Source organism: Clarias gariepinus, chromosome 14, assembly GCF_024256425.1.
Source record: "Clarias gariepinus isolate MV-2021 ecotype Netherlands chromosome 14, CGAR_prim_01v2, whole genome shotgun sequence".
NCBI lineage: Eukaryota > Metazoa > Chordata > Actinopteri > Siluriformes > Clariidae > Clarias > Clarias gariepinus.
In genome coordinates, this window is record NC_071113.1 from 16695274 (window position 1) to 16713559 (window position 18286).

General features: G+C 37.8%; 2 protein-coding genes across 2 annotated transcripts; one reads left to right on the forward strand and one right to left on the reverse strand.

Annotated features, from left to right (window-relative positions):
• Positions 1-68: 68 nt before the first annotated feature.
• dclre1a (DNA cross-link repair 1A (PSO2 homolog, S. cerevisiae)) lies at positions 69-10815 on the forward strand. Its single transcript, XM_053512341.1, has 9 exons — positions 69-826; positions 2458-3870; positions 4956-5089; positions 5351-5469; positions 5604-5747; positions 6120-6265; positions 6651-6805; positions 7960-8098; positions 10214-10815. The coding sequence occupies exons 1-9, from the start codon at positions 397-399 to the stop codon at positions 10423-10425; spliced, it is 2892 nt and encodes a 963-aa protein (XP_053368316.1). The 5' UTR covers positions 69-396; the 3' UTR covers positions 10426-10815.
• A 1296-nt stretch (positions 10816-12111) lies between these two features.
• Positions 12112-17906, reverse strand: LOC128541691 (pleckstrin homology domain-containing family S member 1-like). The gene is made up of 12 exons (XM_053512232.1): positions 17841-17906; positions 17639-17742; positions 17423-17541; positions 15241-15375; positions 15009-15084; positions 14815-14895; positions 14576-14671; positions 14406-14503; positions 13094-13189; positions 12878-12970; positions 12502-12634; positions 12112-12412 (listed from the first exon to the last, which is right to left on the reverse strand). Exons 1-12 carry the CDS (start codon positions 17866-17868, stop codon positions 12353-12355), a joined length of 1119 nt encoding a protein of 372 aa, XP_053368207.1. The 5' UTR covers positions 17869-17906; the 3' UTR covers positions 12112-12352.
• Between the last annotated feature and the right edge of the window lie 380 nt (positions 17907-18286).

Genomic DNA, 18286 nt, shown 5'->3' on the forward strand with positions numbered 1-18286 from the left:
TAGGGACGTTACAAAACTATATCCGCATCAGCACATTCGACACGCATTACAAAAATTAACTTTGTGTCTGAGCACATCTCACGGTGATTCGTTAGTACATAATAATAGTTACACGTAGACGATTGATTTATTACGGATTACATTTAATTATGCTAATGAGCAAAATAAACCTTTTTTCGAAAACGCTGATTTAAATCGTACATTTCGTTTTCTTTCTGCATTGGCGGTAAGTGTGTAATGAGCGAGCGAACGATCGAAGCGGATATTCTGGCATTTTTTTTATTTTTAAAAATAATCTTTACTTAAAACATGCCAAGCTTTTAATGTAAATGATAGATTGTCTTGAGATCTGTGTTACATGTCGCCTCGGTTCTGTGTGTGTAAACTCTGACACTAATGTCACAGAGCGAGTCTGAAAGTGACATATGGGAATACAAATCGCTTAGGAAGACAAAAAGACAAGACAAATCTCAGAAACCTGGCGATGATGGAGCAAAGCGACAGAAGTTGGAAAAGCAAGGGGCGTCAAAGAAAAAGTCAGAGAAAATCTGCAAAGGGCGCAGATTGAGTTCTAAACCCAAAACATCGACTAAACAATGTTTGAAGATTAAATCTGTTGAAGTGACCAGGACAGATGGACCACTAAGCGAATCTCCCACACCATCCTGCTCTCAGTCAGCAGCAGTGCATGATGGGTCATCAGGACAGCACACGGAGTCTGGGGGTTACTGCCCTGTCTGTCAAATGCCATTTTCCATTTTGGTCGTCCAGACAGCACAGTGGCATGTCGCTGAATGTCTGGAGAACCCTGGAGAAACGAGTACAGGTAGGCCTTTACACCCAGAGAGAATCTTGTAAATGAGTATTTGGATGTATTGCTCCATAAGATCATCATAAAATTCTTTGACTGTAAAATGGAACAGAACAAAAAAAGTTATAACTTAAACATTTAATGTGTTTTGTATGCATATTTAAAGAAAAAATATTACATCCTATGACACAAAGCGGTACGGTAGCATAGTGATCAGCACTGTCGTCTTGCACCTCCAGGGTCTGGGTTCGATTCAACCCATGCTCGGTTGGTTTCCTTTGGGTTTCCTGATTTCCTCCTACAGTCCAGACATGCAGATTAGGCTAATTGACATATCCCGCCTCGTACCATAAGTTTTTTCAATTCAATTCAATTTTATTTGTATAGCGCTCTTAACAGTTCTGCTGAGATAGACTCCAGGCCCTTATGCCAATTAGCCTAATATTCATGTCTTTGGACTGTAGGAGAAAACCAGAAAACCCGAAGGAAACCAACCAGCACGGGGAGGTGCAAGACGACAGTGCTGATCATTATGCCACCATGCCGCTTTGTGTCATAAAATGTAATTTTATTATTTTTTTTAAGGATTCTGTATACAGGATAAAGCGTATAAAGGATATAGGCGATGAGTGCGGGAGATGTTAAGGCACAGGATCCCAAATTGAGCAGCGAAAGCACAAAGTGTGCATGACAGCTGGTACCCCAGAAGCAGGGCTAGAAAACCTACAGTATAACAGCACTTTCTCTCATGCGATATTGATAAACTATGACTGTTCGTTCTGACCAAGCATTCGGATTGGACGTGAGGCATTACAGGTGTGGTAATAAAAGATAATATAAAGTCCTTGGGACATTTAACAATATGTATTACTTTTAATTCCAGGTGTTCTAATAATAATTATAGAACTCTTGTTTGTATCATGGATGAAAATAGGTCACTATGGCCTGCCATAATGAGCAGAGACCGGCATTCAAACCCAGATTCAAAATCAGCCACGAAGCACTTTCAGCATGAAAACACATTGTCTCCTTATTAATTACATTTAAGGTTGTTCCGAATTGCCTTCGTGTTGTTTTATTCATACCTAAGGCAAACTACAAAGAAAACTAGGTTCCAGTACAAGGCTGAATCCCACATGCCTCCCTAACCACTGATCAAGGGCACTACCAAGGGCCAAGGGATTGTACACTAGTGCACTAGCTTGCCATTTACCACTATTTGGGATTCAACCCTGAACGTAGAAGTAAATGGCACAGACACTGTAAAGCAGAATAAGTAGAAACACACAGAACTGTCCACCACCTCTGTGGTATATTCTCCTCACCTTTTGGGTATGTAGTACTGATAAGAAGTTAACCACTTTCACCCGTCTTTAGCTCCTAAAGAACTGGTTAAAAAAAGAAATCGCGATCTGTTGATAATAAATGGTGTTTGTGGAATTGTTGTATAACAGCAATATCACACTCGAGAGTGTGCTGAATATCCGTGCTTCCAGTTTTGATCTGACTTTACTGTGTTGTTTTAGATGTTTGTCTGGTTGAAGTAAATCTATACTCAATGTTTTATTTTCCCCTAACAGTGAACACTGCCCCCAAATACCCTGTATCATGTTTTATTGTCACATTTTTGTCTCTGAAAATCACAGAATGTCCGGATGGCCTACAGTGCTTCTCCTCTATTTCAAACCACTACAAGAGGTACAGCCATTCTCTTTTAGCTCACAGTCGAGCATTAAATGATACAGATTCTCGATCTTCAATACTGGAGCGCACACCGAACTTACATCAGGAACAGAAGACAATTAATAATGACACATTTATTTATGGTAAAGATAGCTTTGTGGACAGTGCCGTCAATCTGTCCACTGCATCCAGTCAGAGTGCCTTTCCTGCTCATGAATCCAGAGAATCTTCTACTCCTGTCCATCTAAATGCCTTGCAGCGCTTGCGCTCACCCGGGCCTAAGGACATTAAGAAAAAGAAAGGTTGGTCCCCTTGTAGCAAAGGACCCAAACCTCACAGCTCATCTCAGGAAGCTAAAATTAGGATGTCAACTCCAAAGAAAGCAAACCCTGTAAGCCATGATGTTCAGGCCGAAGAAGTAAAAAAGGAACCGTGTACTTTAGATGATGATGATTATATTTCATACTCACCTCTTTCTGAGCTCCCTGCCGAAATGGAAGGGAAGCCGATAAAGAAAAAACTGTTCCACAGCACAGGACTAGAGGATGTGAGTGAGAAAGATGACAATTCTGATTTACTGTTGCTCAGTGATGATGCTCTCAGTGATGATGACCTATTTGGTGATGTATTGGATCAATATAAAACCAGGAAAACGAGAAGCCAAGGAGATGCAGTCATTAAAGGGTCTCTCTACACCTGTGACCAGTTAAAGTCATTAGAGTCAAATAAACATTTGATGAGTTCAAGCTGTGCAGGGCCTACAGATATACCTCATCAGTCCTGTGAAAAAGACGTGCATGTCATGAAAGACAGGGCAGATAATCCTCATCTACCATCTCCTCAAAGTCTAGTTCTGGAACGTCTTCGTGAATGCATATCAAACACCACGCAGTCCAACAATCTCAATTCAACTTGTGCTGATGTCGAGTCTGATTCTTTAAATCCGGAAATGTCCTCCACCCAAACAGGCTTGGTTACTAGGAAACAAACTCCTTCCAAAACACCCCAAAAATCTCAGACCAAGGCAGGAACATCTGGATTGAAGCAAACTGATATTGGAGTCTTTTTTGGCCTGAAGCCTTTGAAAATAAAGAAAGAGGAAGTTAGCACGAGTGTGGAAGAGAAACTCCAGGTGAGTTGTGCCTCAGGGAAGAGCTCAGGGGATGCAGAGCCAAAGAGTAGACGGAGGAAGAACACGGCAGCATCTGAAGTCACCACAACAAAGGAAGGAGCAGAAGAAGGAGCTGCTCAGCCTACGCAAACAGAAGGCAACCGTGGAGCGGGGGCATGGAGGAAGAAGAGGTGGAACAGAACAAGGCGGACAGATGGAGAAGCAGAAGAGCCTAAACGATGCCCGTTCTACAAGAAAATCCCTGGTTAGTTGCATTGTTAATGTTTGTTTTTTGACTTGTGTGGAATGTCACCAATTGTCTTTGGAATATTTGTTCATGTGTTTGTTCATTGTGAACAACGTTTGTTAAAATGCTTCTGTAAATGATGCAGTGGTGCTGTATGTAATGTTAAAAGTTTCAATTTTATTTTTGAAATGCATCAAGAATAAAGACACCTAGTATACATTTGGCAGACACTTTTAGCCAAAGAAACTTTGACACAGAATACAATCTCTCAATAAGTATGTTATTATATTGATATTTTAATCGGTTATGCCACAGTGTACATGGGTGTCTTTTTAATCTTTTGAAAATAATCATCGCAAACTCATAAATGGTTGGTTTTGTTCCGTTGTAAATATGAAAAATGGTAATGTTTTATCTTAAAGTATAACTTAAATTGTTTACTGGAGCACTACATTAATTTGGTTACAGTTTGTTAGCAGACCTACAGTATATTATGAAGACTAATCTTGCACTCGCATCAGATGGTGATCATATGATCAGGAGATTGAGTACAAATTTCCATCACCTTAAATCTTACATCAAGTAGCTCATAAGGTTAAGGCATTGAGTTACTGATGAGAAGGTCAGGCGGGAGGTTTAAGCCCCAGCTACACCAGGTTAGGCCTTTGAGCAAGACCCTTAACCCTATCTATTTGAGGGGTGCTGTACATGGCTGACCCTGCACTCGGACTTAAGCTTTGCAGGGATACTGTATTTGAAGAAAGAATTCCACTGTGGAAAAAAATTCAACATTCTAAGTAGGAAAAACTGCTTCTGACGGCCCCGGTTTAAAACCCCTTCTAAAACTAATTATGAATAGATGATTATATGTTGAGGTAAATTCTCCATACACTGGATGGTCAAGGGGTTAAACGGTGGTTTAGGTTTAATAGTAGTTTCAGATGCTCGCCTTCCATCATTGGACACTACTGTATGTTATAACCTAATGGGAACTAGTGTGATGCTGATGTACACATCTGCACATGCTGCGGTAATGAGGTATATGTTTTATGAGACCTTTTGCCCTTCGGTTAATGATTTGGGTTTTGCTTGTCTTTGCTCAGGAACAAGTTTTGTCGTGGATGCTTTTCAGTACGGCAATATCCAAGGGATCACAGCCTACTTTCTTACACATTTCCACTCTGACCACTACGGAGGCCTGACGAAAACCTCGACTCTACCCATCTATTGCAATAAAGTAAGCGTATCTGTCAGAGTGTAAATACATGCAGGCTGGCTGTGAGGAAGAATGCATTGGGTCGTCTTTCAATGACCTTTAATCATTTTTCAAAGCTATGCAAAAGATTCATTGGAAGTCAATAGGACTTATCACTTGGCTTAGTGATTGTGGCTCTGTCGTTTATCATTCCTCTTCTCATTATTCACCTGAGTAGTAATGAGTTTCCTAGGATGTCTTGTCTTGTCATACATGGGTGGATTGACAGATGTGTCTTGGCAGATAACAAGCAACCTGGTGAGGAGTAAACTGCATGTGGATGAGCAGTATATCCATGTTCTCCCCATGAATGAGGAATGTGTAGTCGATGGTGTAAAGGTTACCCTGCTGGATGCCAATCAGTGAGTTTACTCTGGTTTTACCCAGTTTATTGACTTTTAAATGCGCACTGGTTTGTGATTGTACCTGTGTAAGAGTTATTTAAAAAGGATATTTCTTTCCCTTTTTCTCCCCACCTCTTTTCTTCTCTGTCTAGTTGTCCAGGGTCAGCCATGCTGCTGTTGTTCCTGCCAGACGGACAGACTGTGCTCCACACAGGCGACTTCCGGGCTCATCCGTCCATGGAGCGCTACCCAGAGTTGCAGTGTGTTAGGATTCAGACACTGTATCTGGACACCACGTGAGTATTTTGGCCAAACGCAGCACACAAAACATCTGTTAGATACTCTGAGACAGTTAAGGTCTTGCCCCCTGTTGTTCTACACAGTTTAACAGTGAGCCAGGCTCATTAGGCAGTATGGGATATTCAGTGCTGGTATAAGCTGAAGGCCGCTGCTGTGTATTAAATGTCACAGGTGATCATTAGTAGGGATGTAAAGTCATAATTTCTGATGAGATATACCAATAAGGTCTGAACTCCTCTATCAGATAATCAGAAACTGATACAATGGTTAATCTATAATCCACATGTTGGCCGTCTGCTTTCAAACTGAAGCTCATTGTTGCTTTGAAATAACTTTATTATTATTGGTTATATGGTTTTTCGGCATAGGTACTGCAGTCCAGAATATGCATTTCCCACACAACAGGAAGTGATCACCTTTGCTGCTAACACAGCCTTTGAGCTGGTCACACTCAACCCTCGCACTCTGGTCGTGTGTGGAACCTACTCGGTGGGAAAGGAGAAGGTGTTCTTGGGTGAGTGATGCCTTTTTGCTGTGCTCATGCACAGCCTTTGCAGTCATACATTCTTAGCAGTTGTCAGGAAAGAAAAGAATCCTCTTTATTGAACATAGCATCTGTGCTGATTAACTGGTGTGGCCGTGTAACGGAAGGATTAAAGGGAAATGTCAAAGATAATTCTTTTCTCCTGATGTGTCTTGGCTTGAAACGAATTTCATCTCGTCCAACTTTTTCCTGTATAAAGGCCTTTTTTAGCTTATTTTGAATGCTTGCTGGGAGTCCTGGTATTTAAAATGTCCTCCTGTGACCAGTCGTACCTTATGTTATTTGATTTCTGAAACTGAACTTGTGCAAGATTGAGTTATTCTTTGCATGTTTGTTTCTTTTTCCCCTTTCCCAGCTATTTCTCAGGTGCTGGGGTCTAAGGTCTTTATGTCCAAAGATCGTTATAAGACCATGTGCTGTCTAGAATCGGAGCACATCTCCCAGTGTATTACCACAGACGTGAGGGCAGCTCAGGTCCACGTTCTTCCCATGATGCAGCTTAATTTAAAGGTCAGCCTCAGCCTATCTGAAATGTAATAACCCAACGTGTTTTTATGGGAATCGCAAGTCACCACCCAATATAATATCTAGATGGAGATTCGATTAAAATTGTGATTATGTAAGTATCACGATTTTATAAAAATCCTGATCCGATATAAAAATTTCTGATTTTGTTACAACGTTAAGGCTTTAAATGTCTAACTCAAAAAGTTATTAAGCAGCTTAAGAACTGAATTGAACACATATACAAACACTTGGCAAATAATTCTTTCCTACCACACGTTATGGCAGTGTGTGAATAATTTAAAGTGCACAACCTGGGGGCTTAAAGAAATTGTCAGGTTGTACCTCCAAATGTGTCTTGAATGCGTGTTGTGCAGTTGTGATCATGTGGAGTTTTTTGTGACTGGGTGAGGTGTGTATAATGAGGGGGTTTGAGACCAATTGGCTCGCAGAGTTTGAAGAAAAAGGCAGTTCTGTTTTTTGTTTTTTTACTTTTAATGACGTGACACCACAGAATTGCGTTACTGTTGCAACACAGAATGGGTTATGTCCAGTGTGAACAGTCATGGCTGCTGATGTGGAGAAACAGCCAATTCTGGTCACTGGCTGATTGACTGGTGCATCTCTATTATAAATGTAATAAATAATTCAAAAAGTCATTCTGGAGTCATACATAAATCAGCACACACAAGAATCACGATTCATAACTGAATTAAAATTCTCTAGCATCCTGTTATGCAGAAAGATCACATTAAAATTTTTTTTTAAAGTATTGTTATTGCAGGGATGGTAATTAATATCAGAAAAAGCAAACTCAGCAGCAGTGCACGGATGCATCCTGACATCTTGTATCACTTACATGCGGTGCCAGATTACCAAAAAACTGTTTTAGCATCCAAATTTGCTGCGAGTCAGTTTTCATATGAATGCTGATGCAAACACTTACTTGACTGGTATTAAAAAAAATAGATGAATAAAAAATGTAACGCTGTCATGCCCCTGAAAGACAAGAGGCAAAATATGCTGGAGTAAGTTGTTTGTGTGATTAAGCTGGGTATTTATTTTTGTGTAAATTTGACAGTGATAAAACTACACTGTGTTATGTAACATTTATTTTGTGCATATGTAACCTCTTATTTATTTTTTATATGCTTTTACAGAATTTAAAAGCATACTTGAAAAGGTTTTCTGGTACTTATGACCAGCTGGTGGCGTTCAAGCCCACGGGCTGGACCTTTACTCAGGGAGTTGGTGTGGAGAACATAAAACCTCAAGTCTACGGCAACATCAGTGTTTATGGTATGCAATTTAAAAAAATGTCTTTAATGTCCTTCCTTTCTACTGTATGTGCATAACAAACATGCTCTTCCAGGAGACTTTTAGGAAAACCTCTCTCTCTCTCTCTCTCTCCTTTTTAATAAGTCTTACCAAATGGTTTTATGCTATGAAATCCAGATCAGAGCAGTGCAGCTGGTCTTTGTGGTAAAACCTATGACCTGTAGTGGGATAGGGTAAAAGACATTGATGTGTGAATATAAAACTGGGGGAAGTCTTTATTTAAGGGTAATAAGAGGCAATGGAAACTCGTTTCATTCTCAACACAGGATTAAGACTGATTAAATTGAACAGCTCTCTACAAACTCTTAGCATGTAATCTGATTGAATGGATTACTTCTGCTTTTGCTAAATGGGGACTCTCACCAGTCAATAAACTGCCTGGTTCATTGTTAACAGAATTAACTGCTGTGTTTTGAAATGGAGATACTGTGTTTTTAATTTCTTCCATTCTGGAGCATTGGGGCAGCTTCCTGCTGGAACTAATGTAGTTTTCCAGTGTGCTCATAGAACATGGCTCAATCTCAGAATGTCAATATCCTCAAAATGAAAGCTCTCTAGGCTAGTGCTGCGACATCTCCAGGCAACCCTACAAGTCTTGCAGACCATAGGTCTGCTTGTTATTGATGATATTGACAGGCCCTTTGTGCCCATTATCCATCAGTCCATTCTGTCACCTGGGAGTCAATTCCAGAGTGCTGGCATGTTTAAGAGGGGTCAGAGGCACTTGAGATAAAAGGCAATAAAATACTTTTTTTATTTATTTATTTTTAAATCACTGTGGCCAGGCAAGTTGTCGGACGACATTGAGGGTTAAAACATAATAAACATACTGGGCTGGACCCAGGGCCTTCCAGGCGTATTGAAGCTGTGCAATATAAATAACCCAGTCAACATGTTTGCTCTTGCAGCTGAGACTGCGGGTCACTGACCAGCTGTTTGTCGGCTTTGTTGAGCACCATAAAGGGACCTTAACATTTAAAGACAATTTAGCCTGTTGGTTAAAGAAAATGATTCTGCACACATACATGGATATTTGCCAAGAGGTGCTATTCAACATGTGCAGTCACCTCCTTGGTGGCGGGGCAAGCAGTGTTGGTGACTTCATTTTTGTGCCTTTTTTTTTCCTGGCCCAAAAGAGTAAATGAATATCAAACATAAACATTGGCATAGGACAAATTATTGAAAATATTATCAGCATTAACTCAGAACTTCACAATTGGTCCCTACCACCGACCATGGATAATTATTTTTTACACTGTAGAAAATAGCATCCATACTTGGGTGATTTTTCATCTTCAGTAGATGGCATGTGCAGTGTGTTGCGTGTACGGATTCATAAAAACGGTAGAGCGAAGTACCAGTGCTTAAGTGACTTTACTGCTCATACCAATTCTATGAAGCGTACAAGTATTCGAAGCACTTCTGTGGTTCTAACCCTCAATAATCCGTATCCTGCCACAAGAGGGTGCAGGATCACCACTCAAATGGTCATGTACCATAGAAAAAGGATTTGGCACTTATTGGAGTACAAAGAATGTAATGTTCTATTGCATCAGGAATGTTACACTCATCACACCTTGGGTATCCAATCTCCAGGAAACTCTGTGATTTAGAACATAAGGAAGTAGAATGGTTGGTCACCTACAGTATGTAACCATGATTCTACGATCAGACAGCCAGGGCATCCATCTGGGTCAGTCGAGTTAATGGAGGATGAGGGTGACATTGCTATGTCAGCAAGGAAATAAGCACCCAGGAAAATGTCACTAGTACTAGGAGGAAATTGCCCTGGCGATCCTCCACTTTGTCAAAGAGCCATGATTCCCCACTGTTTCTCAATCTGAGTTTTTAATTTTTACATTTTATGCTGCAAAAGTAATCTTATCTCAAGTGAAAGTAATCTTGTATCATAGGTTCTTCTCAGGCCATATCCACCTTCCCAACCCAAACCAGGCATCGACATGTGTTTATATTCAAATATATGAATCATATACGTATTTGGCATGTATTTAATGTGTTTTCATGAAATCTTTGAAGGATTGCGGGGACTTGTCATTTATGCTTTGTCTATTACAGGTATTCCATACAGTGAGCACAGTGGCTACCTGGAGCTGAAGCGCTTTGTGCAGTGGCTGCGGCCACTGAAGATCATTCCCACAGTAAATGTTGGCAGTTGGAGCAGCAGAAAGGCCATGAACAACTGCTTCAGTGAATGGCAAGCTGAGATTAAAGCTCTGAATGCAGGACCAAAGAGTGACCATAAAATGGGCTCCTGTACAAGACAGTAACTAATCATGTCCAAATGGTTAAATTATGTGTTTAGATTATAAATGCAAGCTTGGATATAAGCATAATCTCTCCCTCTAATTCAGATGGATCTTTAATCGACACTGAGGGTAAAAAATTTGAGATCATGAATTTATGAAATTTTAATGTTTTTTTTTTATTGTGCCTTTGCAGTGTTTTATGCAAGAGTATTTTGATAATTTTACTGCAGAAACACACAATTTTGTCTCAATAGGTACTGATCAAAGTAATTAGTTAGACTAGTCTTTCAATACATTTCTTGTGCCATTACTCTCTCCTCTTGCACTATTTATCTAGTGGCGATGAATGTTTTAATATTGTGTAAATGTTTAAAATAAGCAGATATGTGCAAATAAATCTTTTTTCAGAATAATAAAGAAATGTTGTTTTGAATGTCTTTGCTCTGCTGTCTGAGAAACATTTAAGAAGTGCAGGGGGACATGTGGGGTGTTAGGGTACATTTTCTGAGAAGAATGCACCAGAGTATAGAAAGAATGTGAAAATCCGTTTTTTGTCGGGAGACAAATTACCCCTGACAGCTCTCAAACAGAATCAACTTTTATCGACTTCTCCGTATTTATTTTCTTGCTAAAACTGTGTCCAGTGTAAGAATCTCATATTTTGTTGGGTGATTTTTCCATTGAATTCAGAGCCATATTATTTTTACATGATTTGTACCAAAGTATAAGAGTTTACATGAATAATTTATTTATTTTTAAAAAGCTCTCTGGCATGATGCTTCTTGTTTTCCGATCGGACCGAAAATGAATGAGCTAGAATTCAGCGGAGCAAAGTCGTTTGGCACGGGTACCACACAGAACCTCAACCACAGAGTTCAAGATCATTCTGTTGTGCTTGCAAACACGTTTTATAAATAACACTATGAACTAACGGTTTTTACACCTTGCTTGGTGTACTGTACTCTATATTCAATAGTAAATATTTGGAAATTCCACTGAGCCTATTTGCACAGAGGGACTGTGTAAGACTGTGCTTTGTAATTACTCTATCACCTTCTATACCACTTATCTTGTACAGTGTTTTGGGAATCCTGGCGCCTATCCCAGGGAACTTGGGGCACAAGGGGTACACTCTGGACGAGGTGCAAATCCATCATGGGGCACAGAAGCATGCACGCATACGCATATTTTGGAGAATTTGGAAGTAGCAGTTAGGCTAATCTGCATTTTTTGGAATGTGGAGGAAACACACCAAACACAAGAAAAATTCCATGCACACAGACCAAAGGTGAGAATCGACCTCTCCACCCTGGATGGGCGAGGCCACAGCGTAGTAGTCCAACATAATTTTTATAGACTTAAATATGAAACACTTATTTATTTTCATACTATACTTTTTATTTGATTTACTGCATGTGTAGTTTGTTTTGAATTTATACAGCATTAAAATATTACATCCTATGAATTGAACAAAATATTTTCCATACAGTATGTGTTCTCTTAGTTTAAAAAATTATTAGGTACAGGATCAGGAATAGCACTTTCGGAAAGTTTAAGTTGCTTAAATGATTACATTATGATGCAATTTTTCTCATGTAAACATTTGAACCCCTAGATAGCTTCATGATTATAGTTCTGGCAAAGGAATGCAGTATAACTGCCCTTCTGGATAGCTGAAGTCTGGTAAATCCAGCTTCAGATTTCCATTAAGATTTTAACTCAACAGTTGTCCAAGACCAGATTTAGTAAGTGTATTACAGTAAAGAAAGCAACAAACTATTACATATTGTCCTGAGCAGCACTGGTCCACTAAATTGTCTATGTAGTTCCCAGACATTGTACTGCTGCTTGCTCAAACGCAGAGAGTCACAATGACTGATGTTTCACACATCCAACTGTATCAAGTGAATAGGGCTGGGAGATGCACAGAATCAGAGCAGAGTTCACTTTATGTGTAAATTTCACCTAAAGGTTGGGACCCTGGCTGTCTTAGGATTGTCAGTTTCACCTGCAAGAGAGACCGATCAAGTTAAGCACACTTCAATTAACAATAGATCTTGAGGAAAAAAACTTCCTAAATCTGACATGCACTCTTACCTGGTCTTTAGAAATCCTCTTAAGATAAGTTTGCAACACTGGCAGACTGTCTGTAAGCAGGTCATTTATGGCCAGGATTTGGTCACCTTCATGGAACAAACCAGGGCATAGTGTTTGCCTACAGTTGGACACACTGTCATGGAGCAAACAACATAGCATTTATATATATATATATATATATATATATATATGTATGTATGTATGTATGTATGTATGTATGTATGAATATAGCCTATATATATATATATATATATATATATAACATTTATTCGTGACTTGGCTCTATTTGATGAAATGGCTTTGTTCGTCATAGCCAAGATAAATTTATAATCCATCAATATTTGCAAAACTGTGAAATTTGTAGCAAATCATATACCATAGTCTGCCTTCTTCCTCCAAGAAGATCACACCGTTTTTCATCTCATCTTTACTAATGCAAATTTCCTTCTTCACAGGAATGCACTTTTCACTGCGGAATGAACACGTCAACAGATGGCGTCTCATTCTGAACATCTGAGGTCAAGTCACATTTTATACATTTTTAGAAATTTGTCTTGTTTTTTTCCACATGGCACTGTTTCCTTTTGCTCACCTCCCTGGTACATTTTGCCTGTTCAGAGCAGCAGAGCCACCGGCCTCTTCGCCACACAGGAGGGACGAGTTCTCTGGAACTTTATTTCCTTTTAGACTACAAAGCAAAATTTGGGTCGTCATTAGTATTTGTACTGGTGTTTGTAAATATTAAGATGAAGTAACTCTTATTAAAAAACAGATATACAGTATAATTACCATAATGGATGGCAACAAAGCAGGAACAGCCCCAGGAATAAGCCCAGAGGGTCTAATGTTTATATCATTATACATGTCACCAAGATGAGGGGTCTTACTCAAGCGCCCAACATGAACTTGAACCCATGGCCTTCTGATCCATAGTCCAACATCTTAACCACTGAGCTACCTCTGCCATCTAAAGAATTGTTCTTCTTAAAAACAGTATGCCGAAAAAATTCACCCATTCCTCAATTGATAATCTTACTAAAATATCATATATTTATGGAGAAGATCTGCTAAAGTAATTAGAATGACATGGCCATACTAAAAAACCCTTACAACATACTTACTGTGTAGTAACTGTTATGGAAGAGTATTGATCTTGCTATCTGATGTCCTCCAGAGGACATTTTGTGGTCTGGTTCTTCCTTATGCCATTTCAGGGAGTTTTTCTTGCTAAAATGCTTGTTCAATAAGGATTGAAATTTACATCTGGATTTGGATAAACTTGCTTTGTGACAGTGTCTTTTGATAAAAGTAATATACAAATGAAAATGAACAGCACTTGCTATTCATATAAACCAGTAATAAGAGATCTTAGCTCTGAATTGTTTTTACCAGTTTATGGTGCATAATAAATAGTATATCCTGCATAATCTGTCATCTAAACATACTAAAGCATAAAACAAACATTTTTGTGTGATTGTTTATTTAGAGGTTTTCTCTTTTTTTCTAATGGGTTTAAGGATTTTTGCACTTGGCTAACTGAGCACAAAAACACCCTTTAAAAACACATCATATCTCATGGGTATGAGGATAAAAATGCAGTGCCAAGTTTTCATCACTGAATATGGCTTTCAGCCTCGTTAGACAGGTTCTGATAACTACAACTTCTAAACACAAATAGCAGTGTTTCAGCTAAGATATGCTATGAAATTCAAGCACGATCATACTCTCTCTCTCTCTCTCTCTCTCTCTCACACACACACACACACAAACACACCCAAAACAAACAAACTAAAAAGTACAATGTTCACATTGTACTTACTTTGTGTGAGGAAAATAATAGGCAATAACCAATAGCTTTTTCTTTCATTTTTTTTTTTTTATCAGAAAAGGAGAGAGGAACTTACACACTTTCCATATCCATGTAGGGACTTGGTGGTTCTTCTGTTTGACTTTCTTTGTCTATATTCATTTCATCATCTTCCTCAGAGTCACTTTCCAAAAACTTAAAAAAAAATGATTTTGTAAATTTATATAAATATTGTAGATGTGTCACGTGCGTTTAAGTAAAACTTACCTGTGGTTCTGCCATCATATAATTCCTTGGATAATCATAATGACTGTCAGACAGACAAGCAGACTGTCTTACTGAGGCGTATAATGATTTGGAATCCTGTTAGAAAAAGCAACATGGCATTCATTGGAATGTTTATGTTCATCATTCATTGGAAAATTACACATCCATCCATCCATCCATCCATCTATCTATCCATCCATCCACACACACATACGTACACACAATGTTTAGTGTCTCACCTTTTCTTGGTCTCCAGACCATTTGTTATCATGACTGGGCATATATGTAGGCTCAGATATTGACCTTAATTTTCGCATCTCCTATTTAAAAGACAATCAATTTAAATTACAAAATTTGTTCATTGCATTTCAGTTACAAAAAGTCCTTAATCTGTAATGCATGATCTGATTTTTGTTATTTTTGTGGACAATACCTCTGAGTCAGGCAATGGAGTTGGATGTGTGTTCAGGACCTTAAATATGGCATTAAACCAGTCATCTATCTCACTGCTGTGGAGAATTTTCACAATTAGTAATATTACTGTTTTGTTTTTGTTTTGTCTAGTTGAACGTCATATCTGAACTGTTGCAGTTTTTCAACCTTCCCAAGTTTTCAACATTCCCAAGCTTAATTAATTATGATTTGGTCTGTGAATCATGACTAACCTGTTTTCTCCAATGAGGAAATAATCTCTATCTTGCACCCTCATATAAAGAACACAAGATGCAGAGCATCTAAAGTTCCTTTGTATCCACAACCACAAAGGGTGTGAATCTGGGTTCTGGAAAAACAGTGAAACCCTAAAAGCAAAAACACATAGAGACCTTGGATTGCTAATGAAACACTCTTACATGTTTATAATCTTATACATACTTTGCTCACATGCAACTAGCGATTTGTGGATATGTGTGTAAAATATTAAACCAAAAATAATGTTTAATAAATACAATAGATCTACATGGCCTGTTCTTCTTTAGGATTTTAAGTTCCATGTACTGTTCTTATCATCCAACCCCATTTTCCCATAGTTATATGCTGAGCTAATTCAGGGTAAGCTTTAAATGAGGGAGGTTTGAAACATATTTGTAATTATTTTAAGCATTTATGAATATATAACATTTTAAAACATCTTCAACAGAATTGTATAAACCTATCATGCAGGCTGTGCATGTTATCTGTATGTGCATGGTAAGAATAATGTTTTAGTTTATTTTTCTTATTTCTTATCTCATTCAACTTATTAAATCTGTCATCAAATAAAATAAATTAATTTAAAAATGATTTTTAACTCACAATGCATATAAAGTTATCATGCGCAGCATGCAAATCATTCACAATTCGCTTACATACAGAATTCAAAATCTGGTGCATTTGGGTGTATCTGAGGGAGTATTTAAACGTGCTCGAAAATGTCTCATGATCGGACTCCCACATATCAAACTGTGCTGTGTACAAACCAACTTTCTACCTGATACACCCAGGTGCATTAAAAAAAATTAGAATATCATTGAAAAGTTGATTTATTTCAGTAATTTAATTTAAAAAGTAAAACTAATATATAGACTCACCACACACAAACTGCTATATTTCAAATGTTCAATTTCTTTTTATTTTGATGATTATGACTTAATGAAAACCAAAATCTTAGAAAATTTGAATATTACTTAAAACCAATAAAAAAAACCATTCTTTTAAATTTAAACATTTTTTTTAACAAAGAAATGTTGGACTACCAAAAAAAGTATGAGCTCACAAATATACAAAAAGTAGAGCACACAATACTTTGTCTAGGCTCGATTGTAATTCCTATGAATTACTGCAACAATGTGGGGTGGCATGGAGGCGATCAGTCTGTGGCACTGCTGAGGTGTTATGGAAGTCCAGGTTTGCTCTAATAGTGGCCTTCAGCTCTTCTGCATTGTTGGGATACCGTGGTCCTTAAACCATTCAGTAAGCAGTGTGGGCAGATGCCAAGTCCTGTTCAAAAATAAAATCAGCATCTCCATAAAGCTGGTCAGCAGAGAGAAGCATGAAGTGCTCTAAAATTTCCTGGTAGATGTCTATGGTGACCTTGGACAGATAAAACACTGTTGACCAAAACAAGCAGATGACATGGTTCCCCAAATCACCGGACTGTGCAAACTTTACACTGGACCTGAAGTAACTTGGATTCTCCGTCTTCGCCTCTTCTCTCTTCCTCCAAAATCTGGGACCTTGATTCCAAATGAAATGTAAAATTTACTATTTCATATGAAAAGAGTACTTTGGCCCACTGAGTAACAATCCAGTACTTTTTGTCCTTAGCCCAGGTACAATAAGATGCCTCTGATGTTCTACCTTGTTCATATTTTTCAGTAGTTTAATTGGTCTTTAGTAATATTCAAATTTTCTCTAGATACTGAATTTTGAGTTTTCATGAGCTGTAAACCATAATCATCAAAATGAAAAAAAAAAAAACTAAACAAAAAAACACTTGAAATATATAAGCCTGTGTGTAATTATTCTACTGTATATAGTATATGCGTTTCACATTTTAAATAAAATTACTGAAATAAATCAACTTTTTAATGATATCCTTTATTCTTTATTGTGATGTATCTGTATATGTTAAATAATTTTACATTTAAATGCAAAACAGACTTTTATTTACCAATTATTTACCTCTTAAACTACTAAAGAAATCATTAATAAAAATAGTTGTAAATATACAAATATAAAAGACTACAAAACATACCGAAGTTTAAAACTATTGCAACTAATCCAGCTGTTAGTAAAATGGAGATATGCAACTGTAATTACTTATCTTTGATTAATAGAGTTTCAACGATTACGTGATTGTGTACATACTGATAAAGGTTGATTTGCCCTTGAGGTTTCTCTCTGTTGTTTTCATCCTTGAAGAACTTTAGCTGGTATTCATTTGAAGGTGTCTTGCTGAGCACAAAGTACCGCCGCTTCCATGATTTCTAAGGCATTGAGTCAGACAGAAAACTTTTTTCAGAGAAGCCTTGTTAAAAGTTTGATTCTTAGTAATACTATGGCTTATCTTGATGTGTAGCATACCACAGATCTTAAAAGTAGAGTCTTAGGTGGGGACTTGTACAAGTAGCCAGACATCACCTCCTCACCGTTTGCAGGCCAGAGGTAAAACTTGCTATTTTGATGGGCTAGATAAGAAATATAGACATAATCAAGCTTAATTTCTTTTTCATTCATGGGTTTAATGTTCAGTTCATTATTTAACTGTCTAGCAGACATACAGTACCTGAAGTTTTCTTGAACTTGCTGAACATTTGGATGCTGTAGTAATCCTTGCTGAACCAAAAGTTTCTTTTGGTAATAACAATGCAGGAAACAAACATAAACAATGCTATTACAATACTTCACAGGAAAATTTTATTGGATTATTAAATAATTAAACAATGAATTATATATTCACTAAATTATTATTTATCCTATTATTTGTTAATTTATTCTCATATGAATGGACAACACAAGAAACCGTGTTGATAACATCCGGAGTGATTCAAATACAGTATGAATTCCTAATCAATAACCAGGTTTGGGTATAAATATAACATTACGTAAGTAGCGTTACAAATTTAGTGTTTTAAAATTAATCAAAATGTATTTAAAAAGTCCCGTTTTGCGCGGTAGCATCAGTTAACGAGCACGCGCATTAATCAATCGTCGGAGAGCTTTGTAGTTTCA

Bases quoted from the DNA above. Each gene is read 5' to 3' on its own strand.
- dclre1a (XM_053512341.1), top strand. From the start codon at position 397: ATGTCACAGAGCGAGTCTGAAAGTGACATATGGGAATACAAATCGCTT. The intron at 3,871-4,955 runs GTTAGTTGCATT...GTCTTTGCTCAG, and splicing joins GTTCTACAAGAAAATCCCTG to GAACAAGTTTTGTCGTGGAT. The intron at 6,266-6,650 runs GTGAGTGATGCC...CCCCTTTCCCAG, and splicing joins AAAGGAGAAGGTGTTCTTGG to CTATTTCTCAGGTGCTGGGG.
- LOC128541691 (XM_053512232.1), bottom strand. From the start codon at position 17,868: ATGTTCAGCAAGTTCAAGAAAACTTCAG. The intron at 14,672-14,814 runs GTGAGACACTAA...TTTTTCTAACAG, and splicing joins GGTCTGGAGACCAAGAAAAG to GATTCCAAATCATTATACGC. The intron at 14,504-14,575 runs GTAAGTTTTACT...TTTTTTTTTAAG, and splicing joins ATATGATGGCAGAACCACAG to TTTTTGGAAAGTGACTCTGA.